At 52.0% G+C, this 21,754-nt stretch overlaps 1 protein-coding gene across 9 annotated transcripts in view; it reads right to left on the reverse strand.

Moving 5' to 3' along the window:
- Positions 1–21,754, reverse strand: part of MPRIP (myosin phosphatase Rho interacting protein) — a 171,336-nt gene that overhangs the window by 131,204 nt on the left and 18,378 nt on the right. For all 9 annotated transcript variants that reach the window (XM_034784567.1, XM_034784562.1, XM_034784563.1 and 6 more), the window contains exons 2-3: positions 18,006–18,083; positions 15,620–15,685 (exon numbers count right to left, since the gene is read on the reverse strand). In XM_034784567.1, the coding sequence (XP_034640458.1) occupies positions 15,620–15,685; positions 18,006–18,083 (144 nt within the window). The remainder of the gene's footprint in view (positions 1–15,619; positions 15,686–18,005; positions 18,084–21,754) is intronic.

A 21,754-nucleotide genomic window follows, 5' to 3' on the forward strand; every position in this document is an offset into this window, starting at 1 on the left:
AGGCCACATTAGATTCACACCCAGATGTTAGTTCCATTTCACCCCAGAGCAGCATGGCCCTCTCCTGCTCCATCTACATCAGCATGGACAATTCCAAACATGGACAGTTCATTCCTTAACGGGCTATTCACACCAGAGCCTTCCAAGAGTGGGTATCAGACACCTGCTTACAGTTAAGGGCATCCCTCATCCCCCGTTGCTCCTGGAGGATGCATCCGCCACCAAAACAATGGTGACTCAACTTGACAAAGGTGCCAATCAAATCCTCTCCCACAGCAGCTTCCCAGGCAGCTACACAAAAAGCACACTTATATGGCAGGAGGAAACCCCAGGGAAGCATGTCACCTGCCCCCTTCAACCACAATTAGCGTGATAGTGTCACCATCACTTCAGAGGGCTGAATAAAAAACTGAGGATACGCCTTTGCAAGCCACTACACACACACACACACACACACACACACACACACAGTGTTTTATAAACTCCAACCCCCGTGTGAAAAAAGGGGATTATTATCTCTACCAGACCGAGGAGTCAGCTACTGCACTGAGGTTACGATTTGCCCAGGAAGATGTAGCAAGTCACTAAGAGTCAGGACCCAGAAGCCCCACCTCCCAGTCTCCTGCTTTAACAGCCAGATCAGACACCTTCCCAGAGAGGGGTAAGGAAATTAGCCACCATCTCCGTGCAGGTGAAGGAGGAAGAGGAATGAACTATGCACCACATGTCTCCTCTCTTTGCAAGCCAGTAGGGATTACAATGATATTCCCATTCAGCAGAGATCTATTTATAAAGAGCTCTAGACACCTAATTATAGGCAGCAACCACACAGAGCTGGTGTAACTATTTACCATGTTGCTGCACTCGTTATTTATGTAGCCCTGGCATGGTCCATCTTCTTGGCACTGTTTTCTAGCCTTCACCGGTGCAATTTCCACTGATGGCCTGGCAAACCCAGCACCTCATCCACAGGATCGTACACGCGGTTCCTAAACCCACTGCCCCCAGGAGTGCTCTATGCACTGCAGATGGCAGAGGGGTTTAATCTGGGGCGTGCAGAGGATTTCACAAGGAAGTTTAGTGTTTACACAGCACTGGACAGGTGTCAGATTCCAGTAAGACTTTGGGCAAGTCACCGTACCTGAGGCCAGTCCACACTATGAGAGAGAGAGAGAGAGAGTCGAAAAACCTATAGGAAACAGCTTATAGTACTGGATCTGGGACAGCCTTTGCAAAAAGGATTGGGGTTGGTCCCTTTTTCTGCCTTCTCAGATCATCTCATCTGTCTTCTCCCAGACAGGGCAGGACTATACCATACAGTCTGTTCTCTAGGCCAGTGGCTCCCAAACTGGGGTTCGCAGAACATTACAGAGGGTTTGCCAGAAAAATTTCACTAATGGCGGCCAGAGGACCCCGGGCATTGGAGGCAGCAGGTGGGATCCGGGTGCAGGGCAGACAGCCCGAGCCCCAAGGAGAGCGGGGCAGGGGAGTTTAGGCTGGCAGCCCGAGCCCTGCCCCCATCAGGGGGGGAGCCGGCAGCCCGCACCCCAGCACTCTGATCAACTTTTGGCTGAGTTTAAGAAACGAGTACCCCCTTCTGGCAGAAAAAGCTGCTGCAGTTTTGTTACCATTTTCAACAACATACTTAGGCGAGAAAGCGTTTTCCTCGTATGCACATCTGAAAACCAAATACAGAAACAGACTTGATGCTGAACCAGACCTGAGACTATCTTTCTCCAGTGGTTCCGGACTTCCAAGAGCTATGCAGAGCAAAGCAAGTGCATCCATCACACTGAGGAAATTTAAACTTAAATCCCTGGAAACATTCATTTTTAGGAGGGGGTTCATGAGATTTCACAATTTAGTGAAAGGAATTCGCGGCCTGTTAAAGTTTGGGAACCACTGCTCTAGGCCCACGCTCTGCCCTCGCTAGTTTTACATGTCGTAAGCAACGGGACCTCTGGCACTCTTCTTGGGCGGCTAGTCACAGCCTAGCAGACTTTCTCTTAGGGGAATTCGATATCCAGCCTAAATTTCCCTTTGCTCAATTGCATCCCATTATTCCTAATTACACCGTCATGGACCACTCTGAACAATTCTTCTCCTTCCCCTGCTATTTAGACCTTACATGTACTTGGAGCCAGTTATCTGCTCCACACTTAATGGTCACTTAACCAAACCCCGCCACCCCGGAGTTTCCCTGTCAATCAATCCTTGCAGATTATTCATCACATTTGCAGCCCCTCTAGCTGATGGTGCCCCAAACCGTATATATTCCAGCTGCAGTCTTACCAGGCCCCTAGAAAGACAACTGCCTTCACACATATCAGGGGGTAGCCGTGTTAGTCTGTATCTACAAAAACAACAAGGAGTCTGGTGGCACCTTAAAGACTAACAGATTTATTTGGGCATAAGTTTTCGTGAGTAAAAACCTCACTTCTTCTTCTTCACACGTGCCACTCAAAAGCCAGGCCTCCGTTTGCAGGGAACTGATCTATAGCCATTTTTGCTGGACTGTGGTCCTACAAACACAAGCCCTGCATAAGAGCGTTTGGGAGTTGGGGTGAACGCGGGTGCTAGTGAACCATTAATCTAGGGAGGAAATGATCAACTGCTGCCACTTAGACTGGCACCAGCATCTGGCCAAGGGATCGGGGAGAGAGATTCACCCACACAGACTCCTGATGCTGTAGAGGTTCCTTTCCCCTGCAGAATCTCCCCCGTCATTCCAAGAGGCCTGATTCGCAAGCAATAAGTCATCCATCTTCCCCCTTCCATTCCCCCCTCAGTGATTAATCTTTAGTGGTTTCCATCCTTTACATCATCTGGCCCAGCGTGTAGGCTTATAAATGGCATGAGCAAGCTAACACGGAGGGATAATCACTGTGGTTGCTTTAGCATGGGAACACGACTCTGAGCAATTGTTCAAGGACAACCCCCCCCCTCCCGCTGCAGAAGGGGGGGGGGGAGAAGAGAAGGCAGCGTGGGGGTGGGTGGTTAAGTCAGCACAACCTCTGCATATGCCCAAGTTTTCAACCAAGGAATTTCTGCATGTCTGAACAAGCTCTGTATACCCAGGGCTGCGGAGTTGGGAGCACCATGCTGGCAAGCTCCCCGAATATATTTTGTTTGAGATAAAAGGGGAGGGGACTGTCTGAGTTTTATTTCCCACAACCTGCACAAGCTTTATTTGTACTGATCACTCAACATGGCTGGAGTGATTTGCAAGAGCCACATTCGGCTTTAAACTAAAAGCCACAGACCCCTGTGCAGTAAGTGCAGTGGTCTCAGCCCAGGTCCCCCGGGACAGATGTCCGTGTCCCCAAAAGATCAATAGAAAGTCATCCTCATGAAGAGTGAGCACATACTGTCCCAGGATTGACTGGGACATGGAGACCAAGCTGCGCTCTCATTCATCCAGGACAGGGCAGTGGGGGAGGCACGTGCCACACTCCGTTCTGTGGGCAACAGTCTTCAGAGCTGTTAATCTAACAACGGCATTCACAGACACAGCCAGCCAGCGCCTTCCTGACCAAGGTAGCCTGCAGGAGTTGCTCCATGGCAAGGCAGTGAGAGCACAGCGGGGCATATGTTCTCCGCCTCCCCGCTGCACCAGCAGTCGCCTGACAAAAGCGTTAGATCTACACCAGTCACTTGGCACCCCAAAAATAGAGAGATTGCAACAGAGCATCGTTCCAGGGCTCTACAACATCACGTGTATTTGGTGCTGGAGCAGGGCCGGGCCGACAGCCCTGGAGACCAGCGCCAGCTATTTGCCCGCAGCACGGTGGTGCGCCTTTCCCAACACCACACCTTGCCTGCTCTCCTTTATCCTGCCTTGCACAGATTCCTCGTCTGGGCGGGAGGAATTCGCCCTACGCGCCCAGACAGGCACATGCCATCCTTGGCCTCTCCGCTGACCGTGGCAGCCAGGCCCAGCTACGAACGTCTCCCGCTCGGAACATTTTGGCTTCCTCACAAAGGCTTGTTTCCCAAACGGGCCGCAAAGCGGTTCCACAGCAGCAGCCAGATATCCTCCCACACGTCACTCAACCCCATCGGTGTCCTCCCTGCACCAGCAACGCCATTTCTGGCCCGGAAAATCCACACGGGACTTGTTAGCCAGTTTGCAAACCACAGGCTGGAGCTGCTGTCTCAGGGCTGCTCCAGGACGGGTCATCAGAGCAGCCTACGCATGGCCTATGAGGACAGCCATGCAGCAAGAAGTCCCAAGCAGGAGCTAACCAGAGCATAGCTGGAGTCTGGCCCAGGAGAAGTGCTTGGAACAAACAGTAGGGCCGGGCCTGGGGCGGGAGAGGCAGGGTGCCATTTCCTCCCAGGTCCAGGCCTGCATTTGGAAGGTAGTCTTCAAGGCAAGTCCTGAGGACTATTACTTGGGCCTCACAAAGAGAGAAGTGCCACCAACACCGATCCCAGAGGCAAGAGCGTCCTTCTGTGTGCAGCCTCTTCCCTCCAAACCTCAGTGCAGCGAGCAGTTCTACCCTGCGGTTACAGCTGGCACGCTGGCACTGTTATTACATGATGGCAGCCTCTCAAGCTCACCGCGCTAAAGCCTGGGAGATGAATTGGTTGGTGCGCTGGGTCAAAGGTGGTGGCACACTCCACATCAAGTGGTGATGCAGATTTTATTTAAAGCCTGCAGCCATGAATCTGCATGTGCATTCTCTTTGTAACCTGTAGATCACGCCATTCTGAGACAGGGACACAAGAGATCCAGCAGCCCCAGGGTCAGATGGAGGATGCTTCAAAAGACGTGTTGTGGCCCCATCACCAACAATGAAACCATTAAACCATTACATAACTGTTGGCCTTTTAGTGCAGCGACAGAACTGCCTTGAACCACCAGAGAGACAGGCAGAATTTTTAAAATCCACATGCCGTGCCTGCGTGCAAACCCACAAAGCCACTCCAATCCCACAGCAAATCAGCTCCTTCGACGTACTTCCCAGCTGAACTCACTGGACTTCGAGAGGAACAAGTTGCAATTTATACTTGGTCAATATTCAGGAGAGCACTTAAAAAAAAAAATAGGTAACTGAATTGGAGCAGGGAGGCCAGGGAATGAGTCAGAGGAATCGGAGCACCCAAAACATTCCGATTCCTTACAGCCATCCCAAGTAGAAGGTTACTCTAGTTCAGGCACCCATCTTAGTATGACACATGGCTAGAGATGCTTCAAGGGATTGATTCCAGAATTGCTTAGCTGTGTTCCAAAGTCTTCCCCGACTAACTAAGCTACAGCTGGTAACAGGACAGTCCACTTGGCCAGAGAGAGCATTTGCGATGAATCATCCAGATAACACACAATCTCGGGTCTCCCCTTGCCATCCCACCCTACATCAGCCAGCACGCTGGCTTCTTGCTCTATTGAAATCCACTATAAAACTCATCCTATAAAACGAAACACGTCCGGATCTCAGAAGGGGCCTTATGGAGCGTGCGTTATATCTGTCAGACCAACAGATCTTCTAGAGAGAGCAGTCGTTCATCAGAGAAGTTCCTTGAGTCACTCGGAGCCAGCAGCCATGGGAGTTTTAGACCCTTGCAGTGAAATGGTCGACACGTCACACGAGTGAACAACCATTTACCAAGCATCATGGTGGAGTCTCCATCACTGACAATTTTCAAATCAAAGTGGGATATTTTTCTGGCAGATCTGCTCTAGAAATTATTTTGAGGAAGTTCCATGACCTGCGTTATGCCGGAGGTCAGACTAGACCAGAGTTTCCCAAAGTGGGCGATACTGCCCCCTGGGGGGCGCTGGAACGATCCAGGGGGGCAGTAGTAGCCTCAGGTGCAATTGGGGGGCATTGAATAAAAATAAGGGGGCGGTGGAAGCATAAAGAAAGAAGAGAATATAAGAAAATTTTGAAAAAACGTTCGTACATGTTTCATCTGTTGTGTAACAGAGTTAAAGTTGTAGTGATTACTTTATTTTCCAAATAAATTCACAAATTATAACCGATCAGGTGTCAAGTCCGCCAACAGCTCTTAACAAGCAAGTGTTGGCAGGCGAGCATGTCGCGCATTGTCGGGAAGTCCAGCATGCATCGGCAGGAATATGTGCGTGTAATGACTTGTTTACAATACGATACTATAAATAGGCGACGTATGAAATCTAATTTAGATTGTTTCTGAATTGTGTAAAAAGCAGTTAACAATAGTGCAATAAGTATTTAAAAAATTTTATTCACATTCGATACCTTCGATCTTTACGGATTATGGATCACATACAAAGCAAATTGTATTATTGTTGTTTCAATAAAACAGCAATTAACACGTGAGTATTTTTATACATTTTCTTACATATCTACCGTACGTTTCTGTGTCTCTAGTGCTTACTAATAATAAAATCGTAGCAGGCTTGTGTCGGTACAGTACTATTTGAAGTGTACAGTCAATATATTTGTCATATTTTTTATTACAATATTAACGAAAACAGGGGAATGAAATCGAAAAAAACTGTTAACTATTAACATTTATTTATATCTATCGAATCATCTGTGTTAATTGGTAAATAAGGCGTGTGTTAATAAGGAACAATTATTTAAATAAGGGCAAACTAAATTAAAACTATAACTGATTTTTAATTGCATATTGATTATTTTTTAAATTAATTATTTCTGGATAAATTTAGTTTGATATTTGACAATTTAATATCAAATACATATATCTAATGCTGAGCAAAGAACAAAACCCAGTTTATTAGTTTCATTAGTATTTTAGTTTGGTTGTCTTTTGCCGTCTTACGCAAAAACCACTGTATACCTGATGTCGTGGGCGATATTCTAATAACACATCTTTCTTTACTATATTGTAAGACGTAGGTAGAAATATAGATACATAAAAGAACGCAAATTTGTCACTGCATCTTTCTGTTTGTTCGCTTAAGGAAGGTAGATTTCTAGGGGGGCGCTGAGTAATTTTTTTTCTGAAAAGGGGGGTGCTGAGTAATTTTTTTTCTGAAAAGGGGGCGGTAGGCCAAATAAGTTTGGGAACCTCTGGACTAGACGATCACAATCGTCTCTTCTAGCCTTGGAATCTATAAGCCTTGCTACAACCCAGACAGTTATATTCTCCCTTTGATAAAGGTGAAGCACCAAACTGGTCTCATCTCAAAACACACCTTTTGTTTCTGGGCACCTGGGTCACCAGAAGGAAGGATTTTGATGGCCACAGATCAGCCACTGGGTGGTCACCGGACTGTGTTACAAAACCAATGCAAAACGGAGCACGACTATGTTTCTGGGACAGAACCAACTTACACTAGCCCAGGTCACCCCATCTCCAATCCCACTCATTAAACAGGGGAACAGCCATGCCTTCATTTTTGGTTGTGCCCAGGATGGATGTGAAGAACAGGCAACAGTACCAGCCAAAGTGGGACTCAGCAAGGTCAGGCACCACACTAGCTTCCCTCATGCAACCAAGTCAATGCCCTTTCAACCCTGACCTGTAAGCCCTGTGCTATTCTCGTCCTGAACAGACACTGCCGACCAATGCTGAAGTCAGTGGTGAGTGTTATGAGGAGGCCAGACGGCCACTAGGGCTCAATTTTCGTTTTGTGATTCCAGCGCAGAACCCAGTTCTGCAGGAGAGCAGAGGCCAAGCACACACTGTCCCACTGCAACGCCATTCCCTGTTGGGAGCTCACAAGAGAAAGAATTGGGGGCCAGCCAGCCACCCCCAGGAGGATCAGACATTCTTCTCTTCAATCAACTCCAATTACAACTTGTCCACATTCAGCTGCTGCTGCAAGGCAGAGAATTTGCACTTGTTTTGCCTCCTAGCTAGACCAGTTGTCAGAGCTTCAGTGCCAAAGAGCGTACTCTCGAGACAACGCCATTTCTAAAAGCAGTGCCTTCCCATCCCAACACACACACCCTGTCCTGCAGACAGCAGTCGTATGGTATTTCGGTCTCTACACAGTGGATTAAAAAGAGAAGATTCCTAAGATAGTTGCCAGTTGAACCACCACCATTTTCAACAAGCAGCCCAGACTAATGAATCATGAGAACTGTGGGAGAACCATAGCTGACATCCTGGCATGTACATTACCTGCTCTCCACCCCCCATACCCTTTGCACCTCCATCCCCCAAAACAAAGATCATAGTCAGCCACAGCCCCGCACCCCATTCCGAATACAGGCTAATGTCTCACTAAGTGCTGACCCTAGCTCCGAAACAGATGTGCCCTTTGCTGCAGGAAGGTCACTAGGACGTGTACTTTGCAAAAAGCTCCTCTGTCAAGAGGTTGGATAAATAACCCAGCTCCCTAAGAACAAAAAGCAAGTGATCCAAAACAAAGCCATCCAGACTTCTTTCCCCCAAACCAAGCGTTAGGTCAGCCGTCACCTTCTGTAAGTAACAGCTTCTCTCGCACTGCCAACCACACACACACACACGCCCCACCACACTTCTAATAAGAGCAGAAATTGCCAAAGCCACAAAATTAATGTCTAGCAGGTTCAAGTTAGCACAACTCAATACATTCCTGCAACTGCTTGGGAGGTCTCAGTCCAGCTGCTAGTGGGCTCCACTCATACCACAGCTGCTGCGTTCCTTGGGAGCCCCTCACTGCCAGTCCAGCTAAGGAAGCCCCCAAGGGACAATAAAAACATAGGAGGGGCAAAGTGGGGCAGATTAGGCCCTTCGCGGAGGGCCTGGCGGTGTCAGACACATAGTGGCATGAGCAAGCTACCTCCATTATCCACGTACAAATCCCTCCTGAAAACTCCCCTTTGCCAGGAGGCCTACAAAAACTTGACAATGGCGAGGCAGCTGGTGTGCTGAGAGGAGAGACTATCGCACTAACCAACAGTCTCGTTGTTTCCTTGAGCCTGTCTGTATCCATCTGTTGTCTCTTATCTCATACTTCGATTGTAAGCCCCTTAGGGGCAGAGACTATCATTTTGTTCAGGATTTGTACAGCGCCTAGCGTAACAGGGCCCAGGGCCTCACAAACAAAGGAGGGGCCAGGTGGAGGCCCAGGGAGGGCCATCTTTCTCTCTACAGAGCCTGTGTGCAAAGCTGACCCCTTCCACAAAGCCGCGTCCCAGGTCACCGCCGCAGAGGAGAGACAAAGCACCTCAGAACACGTCACAATCCAGGGCAGCAATGCCACAGCATCACCCGCAAGCATCCGCTTCCCTTTGCCAATGAGCCGCCCACTTTTCGGGTTCTTTTCCCTTCCTCTGGGAGCCTCTCTAGCCGGCAGCTCCTTAATTTGCTGAATACTTTAATGGCGAGGTTGGAGGCCACATTGCACCAGCTTCCTCCCAAAGCAGGTCGCTCCCATGGCTGGGCTAGCACCTCTGGGTTCCCAGGCTCACACCAGATCCCTCCATAATCCAGGGAATCCGGTGCCTGAGGTTAGTCAAAGGGTCCTGCTTAACAGGCAAGTGGGAGCAGGTCTGATAACGCTAGCCCACCTCCATGCACAGGGGAGCCTGCAGCCAAGATGATGCAAACAGTCGCCAGGGTATCACCCCAGCCAACAGCCTGAGGTGCTGCAGACCAGTCCTGTGTACACAGGTCACCGGTGTGTTAACTACAGGGTGCACTTTGTGGGGAGGAAGGGGAAACGAGGGGTGTTGGAAGGACCCAACCCCCCCACACACACATGCACTCGGCCCATGGAAAGGCTTCAGAGGAGGGGATCTGCACAGGCCATGGACGAATCTAAATCAATGAATCTAAATGACTTCTGCAATGGGGGGGATGGCGCCAGGCGGAGAACAGGAGTCTCAACTGCCCCTGGAGCATCTGCCTTGAGACTAAGAGTAGCACAACCTCTGCTTTCTCAAGCACCTAAAGAGAACAACCCCTCCCCCCATCCTCCCTGCCTCAGCCCTGCAACAAGAAGGTCTGGCTCAGCGCAACTGCAATCCTGCTATAAACAAGCTACATCTGGAAACCTCGATGCAGCTTCGATCATTTACTCTGTTTGAGGGGGGTGGTGAGCAGGGACCTCATCTTTTGGTGGGCTTGGTTTGTTTGTTTTTTATAAGCAACTCCTGATCCTTTAAGATTCTGGCCCTGCTTCCAACCCCTATGCTCCCCTGAGCTGTGCCAAATTCTGCTGGATGAAAGACAGCACTTTTGTGTTGCCCTTGTTTCCCGCTTGGGCCCGTTCCAAGCCCGGCTGCTGGAGACAGAAGCTTGGAAGCTCCAACCACGGTTGCCGACTGAGGTTCCTGCAGCCAGGGAGAAGATGGGCCTTGGCCGAGCCTTGGGGAACAAGGAAGAAAAAACCCTCCTGACTAATGAAGGAAGCTCATTCTGCCTTCTCCTCACACTCGTGCCAGTCTCACTGCACACGGGTGGGGGGCTGGTATCCAAAATCCAAGCGAAGTTCGCAGCTCCCCGGGCAGAGGAACTCCAGGACCCAGCTGGTGATGTAGTCTGGGAATCACCCAAGACTACACTAAACTTACCAAAGAACCACCGCAAACCGATAGACCCGCACTCCTTGGGGACCCCACTCTCTGTTCGCCTTCTCCCCTTTGCCCTCCCCCCCAACTCCAGCCAACCCTCACAGAGCATCAATAAAGCCAGAGGTACGTTAGACGTACCAGTTCAGGCCCTGATTCAGCAGAGCACTTACAGTAAAGCACCTGCTTATGTACTTTGCTGAATCGGGGCCTTAAGCCCTGGTACTTCATTTCCCATTTGCAGAGTCGCTCTTCAGCTCACACCAGATTTTCCTTGTTCCTTGAAAGACAGAATTCACCCAGGTGAGCCTGGGATCCTGGCTCAAACACCAAGAGAGCTTGCATAGGCCAGGAGAGATTATTTTCCTCGCCACGGTTTTTACTGATAGGTGTGAGCTGGTGGCCTTATGGTATAAAGGAAGGGGAAACAGCCCAGCATACGAGACCCAGCCAAACAAGTGACTGTCAAAAGCAGCAAGGAATAAAATAAGGAACCCGTGTGCAATCTGTCTCTCTTGAGTGCAAGGAGCTGGAAGCTCCGGCCTGTGGTTTAGCCAGAGGTCTCCAAGGACTAACGCTTCAGGCGGAGTCCCATATGTCTGACCCCAGGGGGTTCGGTGCGCCCCCCATAAAGCTACTGTCCTAACAACCAAGCAAAGGGCCTTTTCTGGCAATATCCTGCAAGAAGGAGTTACACAGGGCAGGGGACTCCATGGGAACTTCCACTGCGATGCACGGGATTTACCCAGAGCGACCCGCAGAAAATCCTTGCCGGAATGATCCGAGCCCACTGTAAGCACGCCTCCCAGCCCGCAAGAAAGACAAAACCCAGACCAAGAGCAGCTCGGCACATTCTGACTCCTAGATAACCCAGCTCTGCTCCACCGAGGATAAATCCGCCTCTGGAACGAGGGCTCCAGAGTTACATGAACCCCCGTAGCTTCCAGGACGGGCCAGCTCAGAACACGCTCACTTTGGCGCTGGTGCGACTGGAGTGAGAAGGGAGGGGAGGGGAGGCAAGGTCCCCTTGTTCCTCGGAGTCCATGTGCTAACAGATCTGGCATTGGATCCCAAAGGTTCAGGGACTGGCCGTTCTGCAAACAACTCCCCCAGGGTCAAGCAGAGGATACTCGGCATGAGGTTTTCCCATACTCTGCACAGGGAGAAAGAAAATCCTCCTCTTCCACATCTCCTCCCTGCCTTCAGTCCTTGACGTACCAGATAAATAACCCCTTTGTCTCCTCTTGGCCATGGCTTTGTCCTGAGACAGAACGTCCCTCTGCTCTGCAATCTCTGCAAAATATCCACCAGCCAGGCTGCGAGTCAAGCCCCAAACCACCTTCTCACTCCCCGGAACTCCCACCTGGCCAGTGCATGCAGGGACTCCCATTAACTGGAGGGGGCGCTGTGCAGCAGGCCAAGAGGTCTGCCCATGTTTGTTCACCCAGGGCAGGAGATCCCAGCAGAGCAGCAGTTGTCCCATAGCTGTGTCCAGCGGTCACACTCAGACCAGGCGGGCTGGCAATCACCGGGCAGCCACCCACAGACTCTTGCATTGGAGCAGCGATACCTTTAAATCGGTCTGAATGCCAGCCAGGGCGCAGAGGGATTACTCTTCGGGAAAGGCTGGGGGGTATTTTTGTAGAACGTGTCAGAGCAAGCAGGAAGGAGGGCTTTGAACCAGCCTGGGCAAGGGGGAAGAGAGACGACTGCCTCCATCTGCTGACCTCAGCGGGTTTGGAACATCACACCCCAGATGTGGGGCAAGACACCCTCTTCACTCAGAGTCAAGGTCTCCCATCAAGGACCCCCCCACCGTAGGGCTCCCCTTCTCCCCACTGCGTGGCAGCTGAGAGCCTGGAGGAATAAAGACACTTACATGTGGGAAGCGGTCTTGGGTCTGCGCAGAGGGATCCAGCTTACGCATAGACCCAGACTTCTATTACACACATTCACATGCATTTCCCTCGCTTTCTACTTGTTTGTTTTTCCGTCTTTTCCCTTTAAGCCCTGCCAGCCCAGGAGGTGCCTGGGGAATTGTGGTTTGACCTCTTTGCCCTTCATATTTTATCAAGCACCGTTCCCCTGCAGCACAGAGCGTCCTGGGCCATTTGCACTTCCAGCCAGCAATTGCATACCCAATTCCCTTCGGCACCTGAATGGAGGAGTTCAGGCCTACCATCCTCCTGGCAGCATGGGCCAGGACAGGGCACAGAGCTGGGAGTCAGCAGTTCTGTTCCTGACTGGCTGGGTGACTTCTGAGCTGGTCACGCCACCCCTCTGTGCCTCAGTTTCCCACGCTCTTGGCAAAAAGGGCTGCACTGAGGTTGCAACCAACTCCCATGACTAAGCAGGTTCCTCTTTGGCTACAGCCACTAACACAGCAATGTGATGGGAACGCCAGTCATCTCAGGCCAAGCATGTTAAACCTCACGGGGGAGGCTAGAGTGGCCAGTCCCTTCCACACAGCTCAGGAGCCTCGGTCAGGCCTCAGCTACTCAGGACTTAAGCTAGCTGCAACAGAGCGAACATGCGCGGCACCGTGTAAACCAGGACATGCACTGGTACAAATTGGAGTAGGCTGCACTTGTGCAAGTTACCGTGTAAACAGTGTTTGCACCAGCACAGCTAACACTGGGGGCTGAAGCCCGAATAACGACAAAGCCTCGGTTACGTGGACTTGTCCTACGCATCCCAGAGAGCGTGGAGCTGCATCTTGCTCCCAGGAAACCAGCACGTGCCACCCTCAGCCCTACACGAGCTCTCGAGACACCAGCAACACCAAGAAATTGAGAGACTACACACCTTGTGCCATAGCCACTGGGTCATGCTGCGACCCAGCATTGCCGGCCCATTGACCACTGGGATCACAACTATACAGGGCCTATGAAAATAAACCGGCTTTGATACAGCTTTTAAAGGCCTTCTGAATAGGCCAGCGGAGCCACTAAGCAAGCAGAGAGTTTCCCAGCATCCCACTAATCCTCCCTCCTTGGCCCTGGGTCTTCCTAGGATTTGGCTCTCTTCTCTATAAGCCAGCAGAGCACAGCCTTCCTTTTGTATCCCCCCTGACATATTACCCCAGCGAGGAGCCAGGTTGCTGAGATACTACAAGTGTATTGTAAGGCTCTGCTGCTCCTGCCTGAGCAGTGTAAATTATTTAGGGGACTTGGATCAACCCCCAGAAGAGAAAAGAAAGAGAGACACACACACACTTTGGAAATTGTGTCCTTTGTTTTCACATGCAGGCCCAAATTCTTGCAAATAATTGCCCCCGGGATGTCCCTACATGGAATGAGGGGGGTTGGCAGGGAAGCGCCCCATGGGGTGGAGGTGAAGGGTCTGCAGGGAGTGTGGAATGCAAGGACCGTTCCCCAGAAAGGCAGGGTTGTGAGCTATTGCACCGGCTGGGAGCTACCACTGAACAGCAATTCAGGCTCAGGAGAGAGCCCCATTTGCAGACAGCAAGTGGGGCACAGTCAGGCTCAGAGCACGGATCCACCACCTCTGGCTCCCTCTGGGTACCAGCCATTGTGTAACAGCACGTCACCCAGCCCACTCTGCCCCGGGGCAGGGGAGAGCTGGGAAGCTAAAAGGTGCCCTCCGCCCCAGACACCTACAGTGTGACTGAGCCTCTCACACACTCCCCCAGATCCGGCCCCTGCCCCACGACATGCATGTACTTGCACACACCGCCCCAACATGCATGTCTTTGCGCAGCCCATCACATGCACAAACACACCCCAGCACACCTCCCCCTTGGAACAGGAAAGCGCTAAGCCCAGCACAGGGAGACATACAACCCACGGGCTTGTTGAACTCTGGAGGATAAAAGCCGCAGCCCCAGCCAATCACGCTGGAGCCGGCCAAACGACCCAGATCTGCAGCTCCGCTCGCACAGGAGAGAGGGGAGAGGGTTTTCGCATAGAACGGAGCCCTGCCGCCCAGATCACAGGAATCCAGGTCCCCGAGAAGGAGAGAGAAGCAGGCAAACATCCCAGCTGACCTACTTTTTCTGGGCACTGTTACAGAAGGGTCTGAGCCTACGCAGCCACAATCCTCCAACAACCAAAAACACCCAGCAAGGAAACCAAGAGACTCTAGGAACAGGAAGGATCCCTGGAACAGGGCCACACTGCCTCAGTCCAGGCCTCCTGGGGCGCTCCCATTCCCCTCCCTCCAGCCGGAGAGCAGGCACTTGGGATCATGGCAGGGGCTGGGCACGCCATCCATTTCCCACTGCCTCTTGAGAGCCTGAGGTACACAACCCGCCTCCTCCCACGCTTTCCCTCCACACACAGAGCTCCCATTTGAGCCAGCCCCTCCTCCTTACCCCGTAAGGGACCTGTGGGTCGGTAGCAATGGCTTTTCTAGGGTCAGCCCAGACACTGCCTGTGACGCACCCTGACCAAGCTAGACTCGGCGCTTAGGCCCTGCCCCGTTTCCGCCAAGGCCAGCCCCATCCACACTGGGGCAGGGTCTCCCAGCACAGAGCCACGGGGAACAGGCCGCTAGAGACCCCCACCGAAGCCCAGCACAGCCACTCTGCTCCTCAGGCCCCCGGGCTGCGTGGCACAGGGCTGCTTGCCAAGCTCCGCAATGTTCTGGCAAAGCCTGGCCTCATGCCAGCCGCATCCAACGCTGCTCCCGGCGATCGCAGTCCTCAATGCGCCAGCCGCCACAGGGAAGGCTGTGGCCCGTCTCCAGCCCTCCATCTCAGCGGCTAGGCCCATAGCAGCACCGAGGAGGCAGCCAGCACACCAGGGAAATACACAGGGAGGCCCTGCCCCGTTTCCGCCAAGGCCAGCCCCATCCACACTGGGGCAGGGTCTCCCAGCACAGAGCCACGGGGAACAGGCCGCTAGAGACCCCCACCGAAGCCCAGCACAGCCACTCTGCTCCTCAGGCCCCCGGGCTGCGTGGCACAGGGCTGCTTGCCAAGCTCCGCAATGTTCTGGCAAAGCCTGGCCTCATGCCAGCCGCATCCAACGCTGCTCCCGGCGATCGCAGTCCTCAATGCGCCAGCCGCCACAGGGAAGGCTGTGGCCCGTCTCCAGCCCTCCATCTCAGCGGCTAGGCCCATAGCAGCACCGAGGAGGCAGCCAGCACACCAGGGAAATACACAGGGAGCAGGGGAATGTCCACCTCCAGGAGGCGCCACTTACCATCTCATCCAGGGCGTAGCGCAGCAGGCCATGTTCGTAGAGGATGAAGAACCGGCGCTGCCATTTCTGGAAGAGAAGACACCGCGGTTGGTAAACAGAGCTCCTTTCCCTCTCACGCTGGCCAGAGCGCTGCTGTGGATCGAGTCAGCTTCCTCTCCTAGGTCTGGCCACGGCGAGAAAGGAGCTGGATCCTTCCGCAAAAGGAGAGCTCAGCCACACGACACAAGCCAGCGTCCACATCACCCCCAGAATGCTCTGCTGCCTGCTGTATATGAATCTGCAGCAGAAGGGACCCAGCGCAGTGGTGGGTGGGCTGCAGAACCACAACCGGCACGGGGTTCCCAAGGAGTGGAAGGTGGCCCCTTGGGAAGCGTGCATGCCAGGGAACGCTGTACTCCGGCCGAGCACTTGGACGGCTCTAGCACCGCCCTGGTTTTCAAAGGCAATCTAGCTGGCCACCTGGAGCCGGGTTCCCCTGAAACCAACCCTGCTCGAGCAGCAGGCTGCCCAAACCTGGCCATGTTATAACAGACACACTCAATGTGTGGCATACGCACTAGGCCATGGGAGCCGTTTGCCCATGCAAACACCGCCCAACACACCTTGGCATGCGTTACCATTCGGCATTGTCAGGGATGGCACTGTATCATTAATGGGGGGGGGTGGATAGCGGCGGCTCTAGCAAGCATGTTCCCCCTCGGGTGACCCTGCTAGGGCTCCGCGGGAGGCCCTCGCTCACACCAGTCTGAGTTTTCTAAAGCTGATTTACTGTCTGACTTCCTTACATGGGCATCCAAAGAAGTGCTGGGTTATTTGCAGCCAGATCCTGAGTTATGTCAGCTGCATCTCAGATAACACAGGAAGTGGCTCAGAAGGATTTGCTCCAAGGCGAGGTGGCACAGATTAGAGGAGCACGTGCTGGTGCCGGACGTACAGAGAGAGGGGGAGTGCAGAGGCTGGACCATCCCGTCACTGGGCTGAGAAGCAAGAGCCTGGTGCAAATTCTCTCCCCCAGCAGAGCTCCTCTTCCCCCCCGGAAACCCACCACCAGCCTCCGCTCTGTCTAGGGTTCATTATCCCAGCCTACCTGACTTTCAGCCCCCTCCCCTGCATTTATTCAAGCATGTCCCATGCCTGCAGCATGAGGGGAAAATCCAGTGTGCCTAGCGCCCAGAGAAGCTCCACAGAAACTGGACGATTCCCCCACCCCACCCTTATTCTCAGCATGCGGATCTCAGGCAGCCTCACCCTCCCGGGGGGAATTATAGACTCACACCTCCTGCGCTCCAGCAGGGATGAGGCATGGGGCTGTCCCCGCCCCAGATGCCCAGCCTTCACACAGCTGGGAGCTGGAGAATCTCACTTGGGCTGTGTCTCGTTAACACAAAGATGGTTCTTTCTTACCATCGTGTGGGGTGCCTAACCAGCCCCAATTAGCCTGGCCCTGCCACCCTCTGAATGGCATCACTAGACTGCTCCAGGCCGGTGAGGCAGACACAGGCATGAGCCACCTACTCCATCAAACACCTGCCAAGACCCTACGTGTTTGCAGGCAGCCTAGGCGATCTAATGGCTCTGCACTGCCATTTGCCACCACATCTATGCCATCTGCCTGTAGACTGTAATCCCCTCGGTGCCAGTTACTTGCTTGGCACTGCGCTGCCCCGTACGATTTACAGCGCTGAATAAGGGATACGTGATCATTAGAGATGGGTCCCTAGCAACCCTCCAACTCCCTCAAAGCTGCAGGGGGAGGTTTCAAACTTGGGATCCAGATTCTGTGGCTTGAGCCCAACTCAGTAATAATTTATCATTATGGCTCAGGTTACAAACACGGCCTTGGCCCCCATCCCACTCCCAGCACTTCCCTGCTCAGGCACAAGACCCTAGCATCGTACTGGCAACTACAGCAACCGCCTACCTAGAGAAGCAATCTCAGGACCGTACCTAGAGCTCTCGGTACAACTCTGCAGCTAGGAGGACGGAAAGCCAGCATCCGCTACACACATTCTGCTGGCCACCAGCAGAACCGCCTTTACTTTCCCATCGGAAAGGTATCTCTTAACCCATTCGCTGCTGGATCTCTCCCACTTACAGGAGACTATTCCATTACCACCTACAGCATGCACAGGGGGTGCTGCCCTTCTGCCTGATTTCCTGGGACGCCAAGCATCAGCCAACGCATCTCATAGCAAACCGGGGCACGTGCAGTGGGACTGGATTACTGCTGAACATGTGGGAGAGATGAGCTTGGGACGATGAAGGAGCAACAAACCTCCCAGAACGCCTCCCTGCACTTCCAGTCCATGCGCCCTCCTCCACCCCCGCCCATGCTTCATCTGCCACAACAGCTAGAGTAGAAGGAGAAAGATTTTGCTTTCCTTACCCGGGAACGGTGCACAGGGTTGTCAAAGTCCGTCCCTTCTGGTGCCAGCAGCAGCCAACCGCCATAGATGGGCTTTGCCTACGAAGGAACAGAAGAGAACCAGTCAGCTGGAGTCTTAAGGAGACAGACCCACTCCCTCCAATATGGCAAGTCCATGGTTACTAGAGAATTCTGGGTGGGACCCAGCGTGTCCTCAGGACGTCAGGAACACTGGACACGTCCGTTAAAGTTTTGCATCCTCAACCCAGCTGTCTGGAGGCCCAGGGCAGAAACAGCTTTGCGATTCACACTCCTTGGTCCGGAGTCGGCTAATCAACGGGACAAAGAGGAAATCTACATAAAGTCCCTCTCCTGACATAGTTCTTATGCAAGACACTCGTCAAAGAAGCCCATCTCTTCAGCTCTACTGAAGAGAACATCAGCAGCTTTACCGGTGTGGCCAGGTCCTATACTGAACAGTGTTCCCAAACTCTCTCTTCTGCTCAGTCAGTTCCAGCATCCAGCAACTTGGCACAGACTAGGCCACTCCTAGTCATTTCACACCGGGAAGCTGCTCATTTAGCTGATAACAGCAAAAGGAGGAGAAAGAATAACTGGAAAAACTACCTGCATCATCACAGAAATCAGTAGAAGAAAATCTCAGCTCCCCTCCCAGAATTTTCTTCTTTAATGGCGGAACTAAATGCTGCCAAAGGGAAGTCCTTGTTCTACTGCCTTTAGGACCATAGGACTGGAAAGGTCCTCCTGGATCAGAGTCCAGGCCTCTTATATCATAGGCAACCCCAGCATACAAGGCCAGTCACCCACTAGTGAATGGCCAAAATGGTCAGACTGCAAAACACATTCTCCCCAAATCATCCTTCTGCCACTTTCTCTCCTACCAGCTGAATATGCTACTCCCAGACCACAAGTTACTTACTGGACACGAAGATGGTGGACATCAGAACCATGGCGAGCAACGTGCCAGGGCATTGTCACCATCCAGAAAACGTGATCTTGTTTACACAAATATTTACTTCGCAGCAAGATGGGGTGTAAATCTACCCTGCATTAGCCTGCTGGCGTGTACTAACTGTCCGTGGGGACCCTGCTGGGACCCAACTGTTCCTGGCCTTCAGAAGGGAGCTTAGGCCCAAAATATATATAAGAATCTGTTCAAACCCTTTTCAAGTGACATCAACGTGAAATCTAGACTAAACTGTTTCAGACCTAACACTCCCATGGGCCATTCCTGTCAGTTTCTGTGGTTTTGCAACACTTAAAAAAAAAAAAAAAAATTCCCCTCTGGAAAAATCCAAACAAACGACAGGAAAAATTGCCTGTGCACCTACAGCTGCCAAAGGCATGAAGTCCATAAAGTTTGCAAACTGGAGACAAAATGAAGACGCCTCTTAATTGCTTATGAACTGAAAAAGATAAAAATCTCTTCTCCAATCTCCTTCAGCAGCACGTTAAATATCAGGCGTTGCTTGTAACAACAGGGAAAACAAGATCTCATGACTGTCTAAAAATAAGGTGACAGTCCCTTTAAGAGGTTGGGTGGTGGTGTTTTTTTTTTTAAATAAAACAAAATACGTTAAATTAAAAAAAAAATGCACAGTTTCGTTTCAGGGCTGAATGTAAAACATTCCTCTGCAGCATCCCGCTGCCTTCCCGAACTCTCCTACTGAGGTGCAGCCTTCAATTAATCATCCGAGACAGCTCCTGAATTTCCTCCCCACTTTCCTAGTCACAGCTGATGATTTTACCTGTGACTCCAGCTTACAAGGACCACTGCCCCTTACAGAGGCAGTGCACTGCAGCAGTAGGGAAAAGGACATCGTTTTCTTCTGCATTTGTTTGTACAGCACCTGGCACAGTGGGGCACTAGTGCCGTGCCAATAAGACGACACCCTCGCCCCAGGATGAGACCTTTCCTAAATCATTTCTCCTCTGCGCGTCACTTTCCCTATTCATGAAGTGGGGCATGTACCCAGCTCTGGAAAGCGCTTTGGAAACCTCGACCGAAGTGCTAGAATTTCTCCCCCCCCCCAGCCAAGCTTTGACCAAATCCCAGCGCTCCTTCCTTCACAACCCACCCCTCCCCTCAGCAGAAGCCTGGGCCATACCTGGATTCCTGCAGCCCCTTCCTGCAGCCCCTTCAAAGCTCTGGCACCAAGACCACCTCTCCTTCCGAACATGTCTCCTGGCTTCTTAGGTCCTCTCACTCTCCTTGCACAGCAGGTACGAAACGTGCACCCTCACTTCCAGAACTCTGCACCGCCACACCCCCAGCCTACACTTCTTTCCCAATCTCCTCCCACGCCCTCAACTCTCGTAATTCTCCTTCTTGCCACTCCTTCCACTTAGTAATAACTGGGAGGTGGTTCTGTCTGCCAGGCAGCCTCCCCCAGAGATATCTCCGGATGATCCACCTGTTCTTATTCTAGACCGCAGCCAGCCTATGAACTGCATGTCCTCCCCCACCCCCCATTCTGTTGCCTTCTTCCACCTGCATGCTCTTTGGGGCAGAGATTCTGATTTGTTCTACACCTGTTGCCTCCGGACCAGCACTGTGACCACACAGAGCACGTTATCAATAGGGAAAAGTCTCTGCAACCCAAACATTGTGCTGTAGCAGTCCAATACTGCTACAAGGCAAAGGTGGAAAGTGGGCCGCTCAATTTCACTTTTTGAATTTCTCCCAGCTCGGACAGGAAGAACAAAGTGGCAAAATGGAAGCTAGAGTTTTAAATTCCATTCTCCACCCATTGGAAGTGTGCATTAGTAGCAGAGAGGAAGGATTATCCAGTGGTCAGACACTAGCGTGGCTCTTGAGACACCCAGGTTTGATTCCTTGCTCTGCCACAGATTTCCTGTGTGATCTCGAGCAAGTCACTTATTCTGTGCATCAGCTGCCCACCTGAGAAATGGGGATATCAGCACTGCCCTGACTCATAGTGGTGTTGGGTGAGTAAATATACTGAAGGTTGTGAAGTGCTCAGACACTGCAGTAACGGGGCCATGTCAAGCACCCAAGATAGATGGACAGTAACAAGACAGAGAAGGAAAATCTTCCTCTTATCACAGCAGAATGTGGATATTTGGCAAGAATCGTACCCCACGTCAAACCACTCTCCTCTCCCAGAACAGCAGCTGTAGCATCAGCCCATTCAGCCGCACCAGGGGGTGTGACACTGGTCCTTTTCAGACCTTCTCTATACAGAGAGCAGTAACTGCTGAGCTAGGCGTACATGATTTTGTAAGTGCCTCCATTCTGTAGCCCTGCAACAGTCTCTCCCTGTTTCTTCCATTAAAAAAAGGATTTGAAAAGGGTGATTTTTTTTTTTTTTAACCCAACCACCTGCCATGCCTTCATTCTCATCTCACCTGTAACACGATCCAATCACTGGAAGTTGAAGCTAGACAAATTCAGGCCGGAAACAAGCTGTACATCTTTAACAGGGAGGCTAGTTAATCATCGGAACAACTTACCAAGGGTCGTGGTGGATTCTCCATCACCGACAATGTTTAAATCCAGATTGGATGTTTTTCTAAAAAGCTCTAGGAATTATATTGGGGACCTTCTCTGGCCTGTGCTGTACAGGAGATCAGACTAGATCAGAGGTGGGCAAACTTTTTGGGCCGAGGGCCACATCTGGGTGGGGAAATTGTATGCAGGGCCGGGGCAGGGGGTTGGAGTGCGGGGGGGGGGGGGAGGGGAGAGGGGGGGGGGCGGGAAGGGGAGAAGGGCGGGGGGGGGGGGGGGG

This window comes from Trachemys scripta, chromosome 10, assembly GCF_013100865.1.
Source record: "Trachemys scripta elegans isolate TJP31775 chromosome 10, CAS_Tse_1.0, whole genome shotgun sequence".
NCBI lineage: Eukaryota > Metazoa > Chordata > Testudines > Emydidae > Trachemys > Trachemys scripta.